This window comes from Strix uralensis, chromosome 3 (genome assembly GCF_047716275.1).
Source record: "Strix uralensis isolate ZFMK-TIS-50842 chromosome 3, bStrUra1, whole genome shotgun sequence".
In the NCBI taxonomy this organism is placed as follows: domain Eukaryota; kingdom Metazoa; phylum Chordata; class Aves; order Strigiformes; family Strigidae; genus Strix; species Strix uralensis.
Genome location: NC_133974.1, coordinates 118,176,798 through 118,197,861, shown reverse-complemented (window position 1 = coordinate 118,197,861; position 21,064 = coordinate 118,176,798). Strand labels below are relative to the sequence as shown.

Sequence of the window (21,064 nt, the reverse complement as noted above, 5' to 3'; positions counted from 1 at the left end):
TGCCTTGGATGGGGAAGGCTAAAAGCCTGGGTAAGATGTTCCCAGGAAAGGAAAGAGGAGGGAGGCAGGGAGGAAAAGAGTTTGCTGTCAACGAGAAACACCTTCTGCATTGCACAGCCTGGTAAGTACCCACATGGCTTCCGGCTGCAGCCTTCACTGTGATCTCTAATACAAACTTCAACCATTTCAGCTTGGGCTGAGGAACCACCATCTGTTGGCTTGTTAAAGGCATAGATGTGATGCAGATAATGAAGATGTCCAACCACTTCTCTCCCAGCTACCTAGGACCCTACGAAAAGCTACCCAAGGACCCTAACTTCTGACCCCTCAGCTTCTGCTTTCCTCTCCCTACTTTGTATTTTGCATTTTGAACATTCCGTCTGCCCTCAACATTTTCTGCACCAGACTGAGCTCCATCATAAATCAAAACCCTTCCATTGAGAAACAGCCTGCAACCCTTTGCAAAAACAGGTTAGCTAACGCATACTGCTGCCCACTTCTTCACACAGCTCCCTTTGGCAATATCCATAGGATTTCGCAGTACTAGGAAACACTGGCTCACAGATGGCTAAATTGTAGAGACTGTGGTAAACAAGGGAACACCAGAGAGAATAAATAACCCCCTGTAGGACCGGGGGAGGTCTGGCATAACTTTAGCTGCTGTCTTTAACATTCCCTGTTGCTGAGCTTACAGAGCCTGCAACTCAACAGCTCCAGCTACCAACTCCACCTGCTTATATAAGGCACTTGATAATATAGTGCCCTTTAAAACCCGGGCTCAGCAATGCATTGGGGAATTCCTCTTCAAGGTTTCAAAGTTCCTGGGCCCTGACAACAACTACAGAGCAGGACAAAACACTCCCAGCTGGATTGGACCCTTCTGCCAATAAATTCAGCTGGTTGATCACAGCAGCACACTCCTGTGGGTTAACTGCTACTTTGCCACTGCCCCACCAATGAGTTTATGGTGGTTTAGCCTCTGGAGAGCCAGACCTCATGATCAGCCAGACCTGGCATGATCTGTCCACACTTTGCTGACTGCAGCTGCCAGATCCCAGGAGGGTTGCATGCCCTGTGCTCACAAAGCAGTAAAAAACCCAAGTCTCCTGCCTTCCCATTCAAAACTGGAGATAATTTGAAACTTAGCTGAATTTCTACTTGATAAAAATGAAAGCCAGAGTGGGAGAAAAGCACAAGAGAATACAGGGAACTTTTTTCCTGAAAGGCTGAGTTGCATCAGCTGGAGACAGGACAAAACTCAGCAGTGAAAAAGATCATCACAACTGAGCTCATAAGGTCAGCAACCATCATTCAAGCAAAACTTAAATGTTTCACCCATGGCTTTGTGTATCTTTGCCAATAAGGAGATCTTTGGATTCCTCTCCTAGCACATAGCAGTTGAACTCAGCTGCATAAACACAACCCACCTTGCTGACAAGTGTGCATGGGGATGTCGGCTGACTTACAGCATGGCCCCACCAGCTCTTTGCCCCCTGCAAGCTAGGCAGTTAGTGGGGCAGCAGAGGCAAATGGAGGCTGTTATTTCTCCCAGGGATGAGCAAGCTGAGACAGCACTTTCCAATGTAGTTGTGTTTCTTGCCAATGCATGGCGGAAGCCCCGCTGATAGAGGCTTTCCCCTTCCTCAGGGAGGAGGAAGACTGTTCCAGCCCTCTTCCTGCACAGCCACCTGCTTCCTTTGCCGGCTATGATACGAATGTGGCCAGCGCTCAGCTGTTTTCTTGCCCCTAAAAAGCTCCCCAGAGGAGAAGGGAGAGCACCACACTAGCAACCACGTCTTTCCTTGTGCCACGCAGGGCTTACCTATAAGGAGAAGCAGCTCACAGCAGCAAGCTTTGCAAAATAGATAATGCAAAAAACTGGAGCCTTGTACTTCCCTGAATGTAAGCCCTGGACACGGCCTAGCTGAGATTCCAGGACCTTCCTCAAAGCTGGTCTGTAAGGAAGTGGCCAAATTAAAGTCTCTACCTTCCTAGCGCACAACTTTAAGGCTGCTGTCCCATTAACAGTGCATACAGATCCTAAGGAAAGGGGAACATCTCCTCTGCCACTGACACCAGATTTTGGCTCTTTCTGATACCCATCATCCCTCTCATTCCCTCTTTACATTGGGGCTGTCTTGCACTGAGGCCGACACGCAGAGACCACCTGCTACAGAAGGCTCTCGGAGGATTACTCAACCAGCATCACAGCTTCTGGGCCACCTCTTTTTTTCATACGCTTTCCCTCACAAAACTTCTACCTAAAACAAGGTGCTACTGCAAAAAGTTTTCAACTAAGCTCAGCTTCAAAGGGAGGCCAGTACCAACACACCTTGGAAAACCACGCTGCCCTATTTAAAACCTTTAAAAATGCATCCCAAAGATCACAGAAAAGCAAAACTTTTGACTCCCTCCTTGTGTACACACCCATATAATATCACTGTTTTCAACAAAGCTTTTCCTGACAATGAGATAAGCAGAGAACTAAGTGACTTGTTTACCATGTTGTAGGACCAAAGTCTCTTGAGAAACTATGTCACTCGAATTCAGTCACATCTCACCAAGAGTATCACGCAGAAACAGGAACGCAGCTCTCAAATACAAGCAGAAGCTCGAAAGCCAACTTGTCTTCCACTTGCATGTTCTTCTTTCTGGTTGCTAGTTACCATGTCTTTGTAAGGCTGTACAAAGAGGGATTCAGTTTTCAGATGCGAGTTACCTGTCTTCAAGCCACAGCAGTCATAAATACACAGACTGAAGATATGCTTTCTTCCAAATACATTTTGGCATGGTCAAGAAAAAAACAGTTCTGTTGCTGTTCAGAAAGGCCTTCTCACATCTCCAGAGATCCTGAGAAGATGGTTTGACGGTCTGGAGCAGCTCAGCACATTTCAAGTAGCACAGTCTAAGGAGGAGGCTAGAGTTGCCTTGAATGAGGCTGTGCTATCTGATGGACTGCTCACCTTTTCAGGTTAATCAGAGTACAATTCCCACCTCTGACCTACTCCCAGGTTTCATGCCTGGGGCATGAAGAGAGTGGTAAAAGTACATACACCACCCCAAACTTTGGGACAAACCTTTGATTCCATCTCATTTCTAGCACCAGAATGGCAAAAGCAAACCTCAAAGCATTTAGCCAAGTTACCCAGTTGGTTACAACACATTTATATCATAACATGCCTACATAGCCTGTCAAATAACAATACCAAGATTAAAACCAATCCACTTCTTCCACAGCTTTGTATCAGATAGTGTTTATTTCTGTTGCACGGAGCACTAACCTCTCAAAGCTATTTGTACACCCACTCCTTCCTGCTGACCAGCTTCCTCACTCCAATGAATAATGTCTTCAGGAGCTTTAATAAATTCTGTAGGTAAACCAGGCCACCAGAACCTATTTAGACTCAAGGAGCTCCAGGAACCCCAACTATCAACAAGGTACAGAAAACATTTTGTAAAAGAGTCAGATGCTAGGCCTTCCTATGTTTCCTCTACTTTCTGATCCAGTAGATCAAACACATGGCTTCCTGAGATCCAGCAGATCAAACATCTGGCTCCCTAAAATATGCACTGAAGAATGCACAAGTCTGTGAAACCTTTAACTCTCACTAGAGAGACAGATGATGTAAAAGGCATCATTGCAGGCAGGCCCGTCTCCTAAATGAGGGCACATAGCAGGCAGAAGAGAAATGTACTTGATAATGGCCATGTTCTAACAAACCCTACAATCTATTGCAGGAATTACAAGTCAGCATCACTCAGAGCAGTCTCAAGGTTGCTCTAAACTGCACTGAGGATGGGGAAGAGGAACACAGGGAGCTTCAAATCCCCTCCAGCCAGGACTCGGTATCATGCTATTGACCATCAGCACAAGATGTTTGCACCAAGATATTTGCTGTTGTGCTGAAACCAAAAGCTGCTACAGAAATTTTCCCATGAAGATTTTTAATGAGCAAAAAGAAAACTGACAGGTGAGAACATAAGCCAGGGAGAAAAAAACAAGCCTTTCTCTTCTAAAAGCCCCCACTTAGAGAGAAGGGAATCTACAGGTAGGCCTGATTAACACCATAACCAGAAGATGATGCCAGATCTCAAACTGAAATTTTCAGTAGCTGTCACTAACTTACATCCACTGTACCTCTCACCCTGTAACATGTTTATTACACAGGTGTCTAAGATCAGGGAGCCCTCTCCATGAAGAACATAATTTCTTGGTGGGAACACACCTCTGTTTTTCAGGAGCTATTTCATCATGACACCACAACCTAGCCACAGTGCCGTGGCTGCGCATCCTATGTGCTCGAGTACCTTGGAAGAAAGTAGAGTTTCACAGAGGTCTGATTTCAGAGCAGCAGCTCTTCTCCCTGCCCCACCACATTTCCAGGCATCACAAAGCATCGTGAGAAGGTGCCATACCTGTACGTGACATGCACTGCAGTGCCGGGCTCATCTCTCTCCCAAATCAAAGCCACTCTCTTTGGAGACTTTTCAACATGTCGATCCAAGCAATTTACTGTAAGAAAACAGAGGTTTAAACAAAGCCTGATCATATGCAAGGTGCTCTGTAAACTTAGCTTGGTCAAGCGTAACAGAAAGATGAAACATGATTTGTTAGCTAGCTAGCCACACGCTCATGTATAACACTGGAAATTATAGCATTTGTAGCACTAGTAAAGCTGTCCTCTGCTATATCTGTAGCATGCAAGTACCACAAATACTATACTTAATTGGTACAGCTGCCTTAGAGATGGCATCCCCACAAGAGGCCTCAGCTGATTCAGCTCATCTTAGCTCCACTGGCTAAGCTTAAACCAGCCCAAATCTCTCTCCCCTGCTCCCAGTAGCACAATGACAAGACACTCTTTTGATGTTTTTGCTCCCCAGAGCAGCATTTCGCTACGTCAATCTGACAAGACTGTCTTCCCCAGCTTGCATTTTTAGCATTGCATCATTTGAATTTTCTAATTAAAGCTCATGTGAAACATTTTTATTCTCGGGTATAACAGAAGAGCTGAATCTCAGCTAACTGAAAATATCTAAAACTTTAGGATCTAGGGTAAACTCACAGAGTACAGACATCTATACATTACCAGACATCTGGGAAAAATTAACATGCCTCAAGCTATGTACTACACCTCCTAAAACTTAAAGGTATAAAATTACCTTCTGAAGGTGCATCTCTTCCCCCAACAACTTGAGGTGGACAAAACCTGAACAACTACGTGAGATGCTCAAGTGGACTTAGGGAAAGCACTCACCCTGAAGAAACTGTAAGAGAATCCACCCAAGAAACCTGACTGCATATTCAGTAGCAACTTGCCTGACGTTTAGAGATTAACCTTGTAAGTATTCATTCCAAGCCTAAACTACGCTTACCTTCCAAAGCCAGTTACTTTATTCCAAAAGAAAACTATTTAAAAAGTCAGGCACACTGCTGTGTAACTCAGAGAAAACCCTTAAAAAAATTGCTGAGGTTCAGATCATATTTCTTGGAAACATTAATACTGGTGGGGAAGGATTTCCTTTTTCCAGATAAATTAAGTGCGACAACAGCTGCCTATTGCTGTCACAATTTGTGACGTTTCAGTAAACTGCAGCCCGCAAGTCAACTTCTGCTGTTCGGTGATCACAGCTGATTTATACCACCACTGGAAGGTGGGAATGAGCCCCTAAAGGTGCAGAGAGAGAGAGAAATCCCTCAGAATTTGGCATATTTCATCAGAAGAACAACTGTCAGTCTCAAAAATACAAAGAACTGCTCTTCAGCTTCTTTAAGTCTCTTATTTTTTAATGTAAATTCCTGCAGCAATACTATAAAAATAAAGGAGATAAAGCCATTTCTTAGGACAAACACTCTAACGAGGAATGCTTTAAGCAGTTATACACTGGCTTTGTCTGCTGTCCGTCCATAGGTAATTGGATCTGCTGCGCCTTGGTCTGCGACCCTTAGCAACTCCCACCTCCAAGCTCACTGCAACAACACCCTCACACATTGCGTCACACTACAGCAAACTACATTAACAGGGATTCATCGCCCAAGCAGTGTTTCTTACTCATGAGCAGCCGTACTAGCCTTCAGAGGGAATTTCTGCTGCACCAAGCTCCAGCTGAGCCAGCTCAGTAAGAACTGGCAGGTGAACCAGGGCCAAATGCTATTATTTCCTTCCTGAGCTTAGGCTTACAAGAGCCTTTTGCTCATTTTACAATTTAGTGACCTTCCCCTTACTACTATACCCTAATGGTTTCTCCACATATTTTCTTGTCTCCTCAACAACACTTCAAAATGATTCATTTCAGTAAGACACACTCCTGAGAACTCAGTGCCCTGGTTGGAAGTGCAGTACTTGGTCAGCTTATTCTCCTGGCCAGGAGTAACTGTGCAATAAACCCAGAAGCACTGAAGCTCACAGGTCCCCCAAATCCTGCCACAAGGTCTCCCCAAGCAAAAAGCAGCAGATGATTCAGTTGCCTGGTGTCCAGCTGTATTGGGAGACAGGCACACAGGATGCTCTGGATCAGGGACCTGAACTGCTGCCACATTTCTGTAACCAGTGTCAAATCAAGAAATAAAGGGACAAAACCACAGCCTCCTAGCAGAAAACCAGCCGCTCGGCTGTGGCCGAGTACCATCTTCATCGTGCTTTAAAAGAAGAAAAACAGCAATAGCAAAACTGTTTAATACTGTGCATCTATGTTTCAGAAGCCTACAAGGCATCCTGGCTTGTATCAGCAATAGCGTGGCCAGCAGGGACAGGGAAGGGATCTTACCCCTGTACTCAGCACTGGTGAGGCCACACCTCGATTACTGGGTTCAGTTTTGGGCCCCTCACTACAAAAAGGACATTGAATGACTCGAGCGTGTCCAGAGAAGGGCAACGAAGCTGGTGAAGGGTCTGGAGCACATGTCGTACGAGGAGCGGCTGAGGGAACTGGGGGGGTTTAGTCTGGAGAAGAGGAGGCCGAGGGGAGACCTCATCGCCCTCTACAACTACCTGAAAGGAGGTTGCAGAGAGCTGGGGATGAGTCTCCTTAACCAAGTAATGAGTGATAGGACAAGAGGGAATGGCCTCAAGTTGAGCCAGGGAAGGTTTAGACTAGATATTAGGAAGTATTTCTTTACAGAACGGGTTGTTAGGCGTTGGAATGGGCTGCCCAGGGAGGTGGTGGAGTCCCCATCCCTGGATGTGTTGGTGTTCAAGAGACAGGTTGACATAGCACTTAAGGATATGGTATAGTTGGGAACTGTCAGTGCTAGGTTAACGGTTGGACTAGATGATCTCCAAGGTCCTTTCCAACCTAGGTGATTCTGTGGTTCTGTGATTTCTTTTTACACATGCAAAGAAAACAAAAGTGGCATTTAGTGCCTTTTGAAGAACTAGACACAACACATGATCTAAAATCAGGGCCAGCAACATCTGCATTTCAGACACCTGACCCAAGAGGGATCCAGAAGAAGGTGCCGATCTCACTCTACAGAGGAAATAAACAGATCCCTGAAAGTCTCTGTGCTCAGCCAAGATCTTCCTTTCAACAGGAACCAAGGAAAACAGAAGTCTGGCTAAAATCCCTCTGCTTGCTGGGTGCTGGAAGCAGGACTGTACATATGCCTCCATCAACTTGGGATCCACTGCTGGGAATCATCCCCTGGGAGGAGACGCTCCCTTGCGTTCTCTGGAAGACCTGAGGAGGCTTTGCTCTCTTGCTGTGAAAAATGGTGGCCAGGGATGTTACGTTCCCGCACTACTGAACTGGTGATTCAAGCACTCTCCCAGGAACGGGAAACGAAAGTAAGAAACGTACATCCCTATTAAAAGAGTTCACCAGCGAGGTGCACCCTAGATGGGGCTGGGGCTTACTCCCAATGGATCATCCAGCATCCAGCAGGGCCACAGCACAGAAGAGCCTTTAAGGCAGATACGGCCAGGAAGAAATTCAAGAGGTAGTCAGGACTGTCACAGCAAATTCCACTCTTCGTGGAGAAGCTGGAGAAGGCGATCAAGTTCCTCGTTTAGGATCGAAAAGACGCTGCAGCTACTGGGATTCGCACCGTCCCCCACCTCTGGTTCACCTTTGCGCCGGCGCTGCGGAGCCCACCCCGGGACCAAGCAGTCCCCGGCGGCCGGGGCTGAGGGCGGCAGAGCCGAGCTCAGGGCACCCGGGCTGGCACGGCGCCGGGGGCTGCCCCACGCCGGACCTCGGGACTGCGGCGGGGCTCCCGCAGAGGGTTACCCCCGGCCTCGGATTTTCTCCCCGCTCTCCAGCCATTTCGGAACGCCCGGCAGATTTTCTCCGAGCGCCGCCCAACAGAAATCTTTGGGTTTTTCCCCCAAGGAGGGGCGCTGGCGAAAACTACCCCGGCGGGAAGGCGCCCGGCTGGCCCGGAGGCAGACGCGGGAAGCAGCGGCGGGGCCGCCCTAAGGGCGGCGGGGCGCGGGGGCCGCGCGGGCCCGCGGACGCCTTACCCGAGACGTTGAGGCGGCCGCCGAGGAACCAGCGGGCGGCGCCGGCGGCCGGGCCGGCCTGGCAGGCGGTGTGGAAGGGGCTGTCCCAGCGCAGTGCCCACCGCGCCACCTCCGCCCAGAAACCGGCGGGGTCGCGGGCCGCCCGCTCCTGCCAGACCCCGTACCCGCCGGGCGGCAGCGCGGCAGGACCCCCCGCGTCGCTGCAGCAGCGCCGGGCGGCGAGCGGGACCCGTCCCGGCGGGAGTGGGCGGCTGAGGGCGCGCAGCACCCGCGCTCGGGCCACCGCCAGCGCCATGGGGCACAGCCCTACGCCGCCGTCGGGGCCCCGCCGCGCCCGGCCCTGCCGGCCCCGGCACCGCCCCCGGCCGCGGAACAGCCCCCGCCCGCCGGGAGAGACCGCCCTCGGGGAGGGGCTGCCCCCAGCGCGGCGGCTTCGGGAGCGGCCAGGGGCGCCCCGCACCCCTACGGACCCAGGAGCACCCCAAGAGACACCCCTGCACCCACAGGGCCCCGGGAGCGCCCCAAACCCAGAGAGACACGCCTGCACCCCCGGGAGCATCCCCCACCCAAGGACACCCCTGCACCCCCGGGAGCATCCACCACCCAGAGACACCCCTGCACCCACAGGGCCCCGGGAGCACCCTGCACCCAGGGACATGCCTGCACCCTCACAGCCTTGGGAACACCCGTAGCATTCACACGGGTACACTCCACCCAGAGATACACTTACCCAAATGCACCCCTGTGCCCACTCAGCCCTGGGAACAAGCCCACTGCACCACCAGTCACCCACAAAGATACACCCTGCGCTCACACCACCCTGGGAACACCACCTGCACAGTCATGCAGGCAGAGGTGCACCCCTGCACACACCCTCAGATCACCACAGATGTGTGTGCACAGCCATGCACTTTAACACACATGGCAACACTCAGTGCACACACGCACTGTCCTGTCAACAACTGATGTCCCCCGCCACACGCCTGGACACCGGCCACAAAGTCAGCACATCAGTGGCACAGTCCTCAAACCACGTGCCCAGCCCTCATGCACAGACATGCTTGTGTGTGTGGGTAGGTGGCAAATTCGTTGTGCCCTTGCACACCGCCACGTGTCATACCCCTGTCCTCCCTTTCTCAGAATGGGGTAAGTCTCTCTACGTGGGTACACATCCACTTTTTGCTTGGCAGCCCTGCGAGCATTGTCACTACCACAACGTGGAAATCCTGGCTTTGGTATCACGACACTTCTTCTTCCATCAGATTTAACCCTGACTTTATAGTGCAAACCCTCCTCAACAAGCAGCAAGATTTTACAGCAGGTAACACGACCTTCTTCCCTGTGCAGAGCAGGGACCTCTTTGCTGGCATGAAGAAACTAATTCTTTCAGGTGGTTTGGTCCAGCCTCTCAGCACTGAGTTTGAAAACTTATATTAGAGAGACAAGGTCTGGGCATCCTTAAGAAGTGCCAAACTACCTGAGCGCCAACTCAACTCATTCCCAGAGTTTGGGCAGACAAAGCACATTTCATGTTCACAATTAAAAACTTGAACCTACTCTTCATGCTAAGCTGAAGCTTGTTCTGGCAGCAGTAGAGACAAGTAGTGTTTTTTATAAATTTTTCCTGTCCTTGAAATATCACCAGACAGATTTTATCAGGATTTGGATTTCTGACACTTCTGACATTCGCAGCTGTGTTTTATAGTTAACGTACAAGAATAAAAATACTCTTTAACTTCCTTGTAAATTTGGCATTACTGCACGGCTAATACAGTTCGGTATTTCTTCCTTGTATTTTGAATGTCCGTGTTTCTGTTCGCCCAAGTGGTGAGCTACAAACAGCCACACGTCTGCCACCTGGTGCCAGACAGGAGTATGGAGAGCTCTTGGGCTTTCACTTGGTTTGCTGAAGGATTGCTCAAAACTTTTCTATCAAAGAGTACTTATATACAAACCACACGCTTCTCCCCGGGATTTCACAGTAATACTTTTCACCAAACAAGCAAATGAGTTGTCAAAAATACTAAGCATGAATTTAAATTATTTGGCCTGAAACACTAGCTGCTTAATTTGCAGACCTTGAAATCTTCTGGGAATGGTCCCCTTCTCTGGTTTTCTTCCACATAAGGCTGATTTTCCTTTTCCACCACCAAATTTTATTTTTCTCATGCTTCACCAGACCATCCCCCCACCGTCAAGTTTTGACTGTCTTTCTCCTCAAAGAAAGCCATGACTATCATCAATACAACCCAGATGTAGTTCAGTTTGGAGGCCACCCAATCACCCCATCCAGCTGGGCTGCTGGGCAGGACAAGCACAACCCCAAATCTCCTTTCTTGCCTCGGAGAGAGCTGAGGAGAGGGGAGATGAGCCCCTGTGAATTTGCGATGCCTACTTGTTCTAGCTGTGACTTTCTGTCAGTGAAGGCTGGCATCAGGCTGTTGACTTTTGAGAAGTGAGGGGTGTTACAGCAATTCTTATTATGAAGTACAGTGTTTGAGTATGCCAGGAAAGGCTGGTGCTGGATAAAAGATGGGTTATGGAATTGTCTCCTGCATTCACTCTGTCTCCATTTGGAAGACCCTTCTGGCATTATGGAGTCCAAACAGCGATGTTGGTGTTACCAGCTCTGTAGAAGTCTGGATACTGTGATCTGCAAAGCCACCTCTCTGTGGCAGCTCCCAAAGGCTTTTGGCTGCCAGGGCAGAAGAAGTCACTGTCTGCTGCAGTCAAGTCCTCTGACATGGCCTTTCAGTCCAGATAGGCAACCTCACTGCCCTGCAAGAGATTTTAGCAGCTAACAGACTCACCTGCTGAATCGCTGCAACCCTTGGCATATATTAAGGGTCTTCTGTGCCGATATCATGGCAGGCACTGATGAACCAAGCCAGTAGCGGTTTGAGCAGGGCGTGAGTTTGGCTGCACATATCTGTTGATCAGAGCTGTAGCAAATAAAAAAATCAAAAACAAAACCAGAAAACCCAGTCTCTCACATCTTTCTACTCCTATTCTTACTGCTACCAGCAGTTATTTATTGGCCTCATCTTTGATTCCTGCCAACATACACAAGACTTACTCAATGTGGTGTGCAAGGCCTAAAAGTGCCTGCATAAAGCTGAGCACAGGCAGAGGTGTTTGCAGGATGGGGCACAGGATTTTCATCCCTGCTGGGTTAAAGAGCACCAGGCATCCTAGCAAGCCTAGCTGGCTTTTCCACATCCATCTCTGACCCCCTGGAGACAGTTTGAAGCCACAGCCTACAGCTGAACCTGTGCTGGTTAGAGCCAGGAGTCCACCAGGCAGGCTAATCCCAGTCACAGCCTCCACGCCACAGTAACTCTCCATGGGCTCATTTTGCATTTACTCCACAGACCACCTCTTGCTCTCTCTGGTGTGATAGCCTGGAGAGCACTAGTCCTGTGCCACTGGGGAGAGAGAGAGTATCAGGGGATTTCTGCTTGTGCCCCTCTCCCAGGCACAGCTACCCTATCAGCACACACACCCATGCCCTCTGACTGCTTTTCTTTGCCTTTGTATCTTTTCTGTCAAAGCAGGTGTCTGACATGAGTTATGTTTCCCAATTGCCCGTCCCCCTATTTTTCCCTTAAAAAGGGGAGTAAGAAGATGATGAAATCCATGACTGCCACTTGGTTACCACTGTTCTGCTCCTAACTGTACTTTCCAGCGGTCTTCCCACATGGCATGCACACAGATGATATTTGGCCCCACAGAGAAATACAGGGCCAGGCAAAAACATAATTATAGAGCCATGTACACACTGGTCTGTGTTAGAAATCTTCCCAAGACACAATTAACCCAGATTTTAATAAAATCTTTTGGTCATTTTCAGCTACATTTGGGCCTGCAGATGAAATTGGACATGTTCCGAGATGTCTGATCCAGTGAGTTTGTGGATCCATTCAGCTCCATCTGCAGAGAAGGAGGCTGAGGGAGGTTTAGAGAAGGGATGAAATAAAACTAAAATGCAGTTGTTCAGGTACCACTTTAACTCAGTGGCACAGATCAGCATAGACCTTGGGTCCAAAGCAACAGGAACTACGGCAGGTTTGAAGGCACAGAGTACTCGAGCTAACTGGGGATGTGAACCTTCGCCAGATCTGCTCACATCTAGCCACACTTGAAATAAAGGTCTAAACAGTGTGAAAAATAAAGATTTGCTGTATTTCCATTTATGAATGTGTAATAAATGTCCAGTAAGTGACAAGGGAGAAAAATAATACTTAGAAATGTCCAGATAACTAAAGTGCTTTTAGACAGATGCAAAGAGACTGAAAACTTCTCTATAGCATTCTCGCAAACCTTTAACTCATGAGATTGCACATATTTCCCTTAAAATGCCTGCAAAGTTTGCATTTGCTGTACACAGTACAAACAACACTTAAAAGTGTTAAAAAAATCATAAACAAAAATGCCTTTCCCCCCCAAGAATATTTCAAGAGGTGTGATATAAAGTCATGATAAGGCTGTTGAAGACCCAGTGCCCAGCTGAGCACAGAAGTAGATGCAGCACATGGTGCCTGCCCAGGTGGAGCATGCAGCACAGGGCCAAGGTGCAGAACCCAGCCCTGCACCAAGAAAGAGGAGAGCATGAACATCTCCCACGTGAGGTCTGTCTGCGGTGCATGGCACAGGGCATGGCTGCCACATGCACAGTGGCACTGGAGGATGCAGGAGCACCCCACAGGGTGCCAGCACAAGGGCACCTGGTGCTCCTTCAGGCCATCTGTCTGGAGTCCATGGAGGGCATGTCATGTTTGGCATCAGGGAACCAATGCCTCAGTGGCACTGCTCAGCGCCAGTACCTAGCGCAGGGTCGCTTCCTTCACCTCTGGAGACTCCTTGGCAGCACTGGTACGGTATCACACTGGGGCAGTCAGTAGCAAAAGAGATCACTGCTTTTTCTGGGTATCCTTCCCTGCTAGCACCCATACTCTCCATTGCACTTGTCAGTAGCCTGGCCAGGCCATCAGTTGTCCCACCCTCAAGAGTTTCCTGCTCAAGGCTGAATTTCAAAGCAAAGGGATCCAGTGCTGTTGTTGATATTCATTAACACCGAACTTTCCTTACCATTTGGCTCCTCTCCTGCACCAGTACAGTCTGCACTGTTTTTGCTATGTGCTTTGTTCCAGAAAGACCTTGCTGATGAGGATATCCACCCTGAGGGGAGACTGAAGGCTTCAGCACCAAACTCTTCCATCCCCTCCAGCTTGGCACCAATGCTCTGGGCTCAGCATGTGGCAGAGATCCACTCATGGACAGACAGTTGCCCAATAGAAACAACTGAGGAAGTTAGGAAGCCACCAGCTCTCGCTTGACTTCTGCTTCAGCTCATTGGGTGGTATTGCCTTCTCCTTTCAATTAAGGTCAAAGAGACACAAGTTGCAACATAAATGTGATTGCATGAAGAACTGCTTTCCCGGGAGAGAGGTGGAGGGACCCAGAGAGGCTGTGGTCTCTCCATCCCTGGAGAATTTCCAAACTGGCCTGGACAAGTCCTTGTTCTAATTCTGAAGCTAGCCCTGCCAGCAAGGCAAGGCTGTCCCTAGTCAGGGCCCAGTATTGGAGTACCCAGACAAGGTGGATGCAGCATTGGTAGCCAGGTTCAACCAAGAGCTCAAGTCACCAGGCAAGTTTGTGGTGATGAGGCAGGTGTGAGGTCAAGCCAGATAGTCGATCTACAGACCAGGATCAGGTGCAGTGATGGTAGCTTGGCTCAGACACTGTCCAGTGATTCCTGGGCAGGCCCATACTGTCAAGACAGCTTCAAGCTCAAGCCAGGAAGTCCATCCACAGGTCAGGGTCCATGGACAGGTCCAGCTGTGGCTGAGTTGAAGATCAGCACAGGGACTGAAGACTAAGCTGAAATGGAGCCCATGGGCAGGGTGTGGGTAGAGCCCCTGGTGAGGCTGGTAAGGGCCATTTGGTCTTATTACTGCACTCTTCCAATCCAACTCTGCTGCTGGGTCTGTGCTTGATGCTTCACCAGCCCTCTGAAAAAGGGGTCTGAAGGGCACCAAGAAGCATGTGAAAGGGCCTTTGGAGGGGAAGACAGCTCCCCCACTTTATCTTTTTGTTTTGCTCACTTCCCTTGAGCCCTCTAGAACCTAGCACCAGGAGCCAGTGCTTGGTGATATGAATGATGGGAACTTGACTTGCAGCACAGAGAGATCATGTGGCAACTGTCAATCATCTGTGAATCATAGACCTAGAGTGACAAGGGCCGGGGCGTGAGGATGCCACTGCCTGTGAAGGGTTGTGTCACACCCTGGGACCTGTTGGATGGGCTGCTGCAGGGCGGGAGAATCCCTGAAGTCTCTGCAGGATGCTTCCACTGAGCAAGCCCTTGATGCAGGAGGCACAGGGCCACTTTCAGCTAGTGGAAGAACATCATGGGGGCCTGGTAGCCCTGTTCTCCCTAGTCTGAGTGGCTGGGGGTGGCCGCAGTTGTGGTGGATCTGCCTTTGAGCAGGCACGTCTGCAGGGATGTCAATCTTCATAACAGATCTCCCTCATTACCATGCTGGTCCCCAGGGACTGCCTTGGGAGGGGGAAGAGTCCTGGCTAGAAGATACATCCTACAAGGGACTGGGGAGAACTGCAGACCTGTGGAAGCTGGTGTGATATCCCACATATGAGATCAGATGGGAACCTCCAGGTAGGGACTGACAACGGGTTGGGTCACTCTGGTGGGGACAGGGAGAGGACATGGGTGTGTCACAAGTCTGTGGAGAGGGCTTGGGAGTAGCGCCCCTTGCAGTGTGTTGCATGAACATCTGCAGAGCACAGGACAGTGCACATCCACAGTTCGGGACACAGGTACAAGGTACAGCTGGGGATACCAGGGATTTGCAGTGCACATCTGGGATGAAAGTGCACAACTGTGCGCACTGCACAGCACATCTGTAGGAGACGCATGCTTATCTGCGCTCCAAGTATAAGGTGAGGAGCAGTGAGCTGGAGCATGGAAAATGGCACGTCCCTGGAGCAGGGGCACAGCTATGTACCTCGGGGTGGGGGAACAGATAACTGCCCGGGGACAGGCACACTGTTCAGCTGTGAGCAGGGAAAGGCTCACTTTTGTGAGCCATTTCTGTGTGTGGCACAGTTTTGGTAGCACTGGTGCTGCACCCAGCTGTGGGCTGTGGGGCCTGTTCCCGGCCCTGGCAGGGCAGGACCCAGAGCTGTGCAGATGGGGATGGTTCTGGTCCCAGTGGTGCAGTGTCCTGCCCAATGCTGGTGGTGCTGGTCCCGGTTCCAGCGTGGTGTCCAGCCCAGACTACGCTGGTGCTGGCACGGGCAGTGCAGTGTAGCGCACCAGTCCCTTGCTGGTGGTGGGTGCTAGAGCTGCTCCTGGCCCCAGAGCACTGGAGTAAAAAATTCCAGGCCAGCACTGCTGGGGCTGGCTCTACCGCCAGATTTGGGCAGTGCCAGCCCCACGCTGGTGACGCTGCCAGTCCCAGTGCAACGCAACACCCAGCCCCAGGCAGATGCTCTGACTCTGCTCTCGGTTCCAGCAGTTCAGCGCCCAGCGCCACGCTGAAGGTGCTGGTGACACTCCCAGGCCCGGTGGGACAGTCCTGGTGAGACAGTCCCGGGACCGCGGTGCTGGTCCCGGTCAAAGTGCAGCACCTGGCCCTGTGCACACAGTGCCAGTGCTGGTCCCAGTCCCCGGGCTGGGCAGTGCCCAGCCGCATTCTGGTGATGCCAGTGCCGGTCCCAGAAGCGCAGAGACGAGCCTTGCAGCAGCCCCGTCCTGGCAATGCCGTTATCGTGCCTGCGGTGCCGATGCCGTTCCCGACCCCACGCCGGTGCGGTGCCCAGCGTCCCGTGTCCTGGCGCGCTCAAGTGCCCAGTCCCGTGTGCCGGCAGCGCGGTGCCCGGTGGCAGTGCCCAGCCTCACACGGGGGCCGGTTGCCGGTGGCGGCGGGGCGGGCCCAGGGCGGGCCCGTCCGGGCGGGGGCGGCCCACGGGTGATGTCAGGCTGATGCTGTCGGTGCGGCGCGCGGTGCATTGTGGGCGAATCCCGCCGCCCGCCGCGGCTCCGAGGGGGAGGATGCGCCCGGGGCCGGCCCGCCCCACAGCCGCAGCCGCAGCGCGCCGGGCCGGCGGCCCCGAGCTCGGCGAGCCGCACTGAGGGGCGCGGGGCATGCACTGCCCACGCCGGCCGCAGCGGGAGGCGCCGGCGGCGGCGGGGCCAGGTGAGCCGGGCCGGGCCGCGGCGGCCGTTGCGGTCATTGGTGTGGGAGGGGGCGTCCCGCGGGCGGCTGGGGAGGCGCGGGGTCGCGGGCCGGGCTGGGCCGGGCCGGGCCGGGCCGCGCCGGGGCTGCGCGCGGGGCACTCTGGGAGCTGTAGTTCGCCCCTCCGCCCGGCGCCGGCTGCGGAAGGGGAAGGGTCCCGCGCAGAGGACTCGGGGTCCCAGCATGCTCGCGGGGTTGGGCGAGCCCGAAGCGGAGCGACGGGCGGGCTTCGCCAATGAGAAGGCGGGCCGGGGTGGGGCGAACCATCTGCCGAGAGGGGCGGTGGGGGGAGGCGGCGGCGTGCCGGCAGCTGCAGTGCAGGGGCGGACGCGGCCACCTCCTCGACGGGGGGAGGCGGGGCGGCCCGAGGTGAGGGGCAGGGCGCGGGGAGGCCCGGGTCGGCGGCGGCAGCGGCAGCTCCCCGTCCCCGCCGCCTCCTGCCCGGGCCGGCTGTGGGCCGGCGGGTGCCGGGGCTCAGGGCGAGGCGCGGGGGTTGCCCGCCGGGGGAGGGGCGGGCGGTGGCCTCGCAGGGGCGCGGGCGACGGCCGCGTCGTGGGCGGCGTGAGCCGGGGTACCCCGTCCCCCGCGCCCCGAAAGGCTCCGCGGCGGAGGGAATGGCCCCGCCGGGTGGTGCCAGGTGGCTCCGCCGCCCGCCCGGCAGCCGGTGTCGTGGTGGGGGCTGAGGTGCGAAGGCAGCCGGTGGCCTTGTGTGGGCAGCCGGGCCGGGCCGGGCCCTGCGGGGACCTGTGGGGTGAACCTGCGGAGGGTGTCAGCTCTTTCCGCGAGGCCAGGCTGCCGCCCGAGGTGAGGGGACAAGCAACCTTCCAGGTGTCACTAGGTGCCTGGTTAACCGAATGCTGGAAAGCCAGTCCCGTCTGTGGGGGCTTTTGGGGAGGGAACATTTTCATTGTGTTATTTTGGGATAACTCTTTGGCGCTTGGGGTTGAGGCAGGAGGGTGAGAGTTTCTCCTCGTTACCTTTCGTGGGGTGGGAGATTTTATTCCTGTGTGCGTTGCCATGTCTTCTGCAGCTTTTATCTTGAAGTCTTCTGCCATTGTGTCTTTTATTGCTCGTGGTGCCCAAGTTTGCATTGTGACTGTCGTCATTATGCTTTCCCTGTATACCAGGAGAGGAGGTATCCAGTAACCTGGGTCTGACCCACTGAGAACTTTCAAGATGAACACCATGACCTTGAAGTGCATCTTGTATTTAGTGAGGAACCAGTATGCTATATGAAGTGCTGGAGTGACAGTGCCGCTCCATTGGTGTTGCTGAACTACTTGCATGCCAAGTTCAAGACCCCCTGTATTTTTTGGGGGATGGGGATTTCAGTACCTGTCAGTATCATGTTTCTGAGCAGTTGAAACCAGCTGTATATTAAAATCTTTCTTCTATATTATTGAATTTACTTAGGCTTTCAGGCAGGAAGTATAGATAATTTGATAGAAGGAAAGGTTTCCTAATTTTACTGTTGCACATGAATTCCTTTCTATTCCTTGTCCTGTCACTGAAAAGGCTGCCTTTCAGCAAAAAACTCAGTGAGTAACAACAGAGATTTTCAGCCTGAGAATTTTTAACTTCATGTTGTTTGTGGGATAGAGTGTGCTAATGCGCCTTCAACACTAATGCTTATAGGTGCTGTGCCTATACAGGTTCTTTGACTAAAGAACAGTGTGCATTAGTACTGTCTCACTAGTAGTTATTCACCACATTTCAGTGTATCAGCTTCTTTTGAGACTGTCTGTCAGTATAAGAGGGGCAGGTTAGGAATTATGTGTTAATGTTTTGGCTTTTTTTGCTTCTGTGTGCCAGTGATCATCCAGCTCGTAACAAGCATTCTCATGCTCATGTATGTAGGATCAGAAACTTTTGAGATGTGATGCTCACAAATGATGTATGTGCTGTCCGCTGCTGTTACTATTGTGTTCTGTGTGCTTTTGCGTGCTTTATGGTAATCTCATTCCTTCGGGAATGGGCAAAGTTCCTCTTCTCTGACTGGCAAAGAAAAACACTGGAATTATCATTCCTTTGTAGGACAGCTTTATCAGGATCAGTCTTGGGGATACCTGCCTAACCTTTTTTTGTTGGAACAGTTGGCAAGAGGAAAGTCAGATCCCCATCAATGCTCTTGGTCCTCCAGAAGGGAGTGTCGCTGGTGTTAGGAAATCTATTTCACCAGCTCCCAGGGTTGATGCTCATGAAGTGGCGCTTGTGGCCCATGTGTGGATTTCCTTCCGCTTCCCTCTCCATCCCAACCCCAATGTTTGGTGGCGAAGGCAAGTGTATCTCTACACTGCAACAGGCAGCATGGAGCTCTCCTCTAATGGAAGCAGTTGGTACTTGACATTGTTTTCCAAAGCAGGAGTGCCCTGTCTGATCCAGGAAGAGCCGAATCCCTATTTCTTCTTTATTTTTAGTGCTGGAATCCCTTCATGCTGTTTTCTTGCCCTCTCTTACAGAAAGTTTCCCACATCACTTTATAGCTTATTAGGTAGCCCACTAGTCTGTTGTGGGTCTTGCTGTGGGCTCACCTCTTCAATTGTGTACTGTCGGTTTTCTGCCTGGGTCTTCTTTATGTATGTACCAATGTGCTGGGTGCAGATAAACTCTGCGGGAATGACCCCCCATCCTGGGAAGGTACTAGATTAGATTCATTTGCCAGGGCTCCATAATGACCTTCCAGTAACATTGTTTCACTTTGAAAACAGAGCAGAAGACAGAAAATAGGGCCTTATAGAGGAATATGTCTCTATAAAGTCCTCAAGGGCTTTGTAAACTGTTCCCTCATTTTTAAGAGTTTGTTGGCTTTGTTAGTATCTTCTCCTTTGAACATTGCAAGGCACAGCCCAATACTTGGTGGAGTGGTTTTGGAAGCATTTGCTAAAAGGATGTTTAAGCTCTGCTAGTTTACTGAATAAGACACACAATGGGCACAACTAGTGTTTCCCTCCCCTTCTTCCATCAAAAATAACCAGAAAGTGGGTATTCCTGTGAAACATCCTGAAATCCCCTTAAATGTCATTGTGGGACCCCGTCCAATTGGAATAAATGCTAAGATTGCTTTGGGAGAGAGGAATAAAGAAGGCCATCTATGAGGCCTCCCCCCCCCTAGGGCAGAGGAGGAATGGGAGAATGTGTTGGATGTTTATTGAAGCGTTAGGAAGGAGTGGTTGAGGTGAGGGAGATGATGTGATTTTCACACTGTATGTCTGAACCTGAATTGTGAGTCCCTTGCCTGTAAGAGTCTCACCAGCTACAAACTGGACAATGGCAGTCCTCCATGTCATGCAGGACCAACTCTTGGTCTCTTGTTGAGATCCACGACAATTATCCCAGAAAATACGGGAAATAATCTAGTAATAGCAATGTGACTTGGAACTCAATGTATCAAGTGTTTTTTCACATGAACTTTTCTGTTTATTGGAAACCAGCAGATACATCAATATATTAGATTTGATGGAGGGAAAAGAACAAAATTGCCATAGTAGCTTTTTCTGTCAGAGTCGCAATCCCTTTTGGTCTTACCCAGTTCCACACTGTTTTCCATTAAGTCTTCTTCACTACTTAGCTGTTTACATGGGAAAGGGTCTTTTTTGTAGTTGAGAAGGAAGATGTTGACATTGTGATGGACTGTAGATGTAATCAAATAAGATGTGCTTGGAAACCCTTTCCTTTTGGTGTCAAACCATGTCATCTTTAATTTGCTGAACAATATGAAAGGAACAAACTGCAGATCGTGGGCAGACTCCAGCCGTATAGGCACAACAAGGAGCAGAGAGAATGCTTGTGGGTGCAGATTTCTATTTCTCTGAAGAAATGGGGCAGCCTAGCCTTAAGAAAGAGATTTAAGTGGAAGTGGATGCTTCGCTGGCCCTGCAACAGTAAATGTTAGGAGGCTCACCATCAGCCCAGAGGCTGTATGTGTAGAAAGCTTTGGTAGCCTACCAATCAGATATGAAGAGATTGCAAAAGGGATAAGGAGAAGTTGATGTCTAGTGAAAAGGTTTTGATTATAGGATTATAAACCCAACTGCTCAGGCCAAAACCCCGTATTGCTCCAGTCCTTTTTCTACCAGTGACCGAGAGATGATGCTTAAGGAAAGACTAAGAGGACACGTATGCCATGCTTGCCCTAGTTATACCCTTCTTGGTGTTGCAGTCTGCAGTTTTTTCAGTCTTTTTATTTGTTAGCCTGAATCATTTTGTATGTACACAAGGTGTGACATTGCACTTGTAACAGCGCTCTGTTCTGAAACCTAGCAATGCATTCCCGTGTGTCTTCCTCTCTTTTAGCCAGTTATTAGTTTTAGAGAAACTTGAGTTTTGTCTTGAGACATCTTAATT

General features: G+C 50.9%; 2 protein-coding genes across 6 annotated transcripts in view; one reads left to right on the top strand and one right to left on the bottom strand.

Moving 5' to 3' along the window:
- The window catches only part of ACSS1 (acyl-CoA synthetase short chain family member 1), a 38,473-nt gene extending 29,682 nt beyond the window's left edge, over nt 1–8,791 (bottom strand). For all 3 annotated transcript variants that reach the window (XM_074864180.1, XM_074864182.1, XM_074864181.1), the window contains exons 1-2: nt 8,463–8,791; nt 4,417–4,513 (exon numbers count right to left, since the gene is read on the bottom strand). In XM_074864180.1, the coding sequence (XP_074720281.1) occupies nt 4,417–4,513; nt 8,463–8,757 (392 nt within the window). In that variant the 5' untranslated portion in view covers nt 8,758–8,791. The remainder of the gene's footprint in view (nt 1–4,416; nt 4,514–8,462) is intronic.
- Nucleotides 8,792–16,556: 7,765 nt separating this feature from the next.
- The window catches only part of TTBK1 (tau tubulin kinase 1), a 124,862-nt gene continuing 120,354 nt past the window's right edge, over nt 16,557–21,064 (top strand). For 2 of the 3 annotated variants that reach the window (XM_074864173.1, XM_074864172.1), the window contains exon 1: nt 17,061–17,089. The gene's annotated coding sequence lies outside the window, so the exon portion shown is untranslated. Of the gene's footprint in view, nt 16,682–17,060; nt 17,090–21,064 lie in introns of those variants that run through there. The other variant, XM_074864175.1, reaches the window with a different exon arrangement.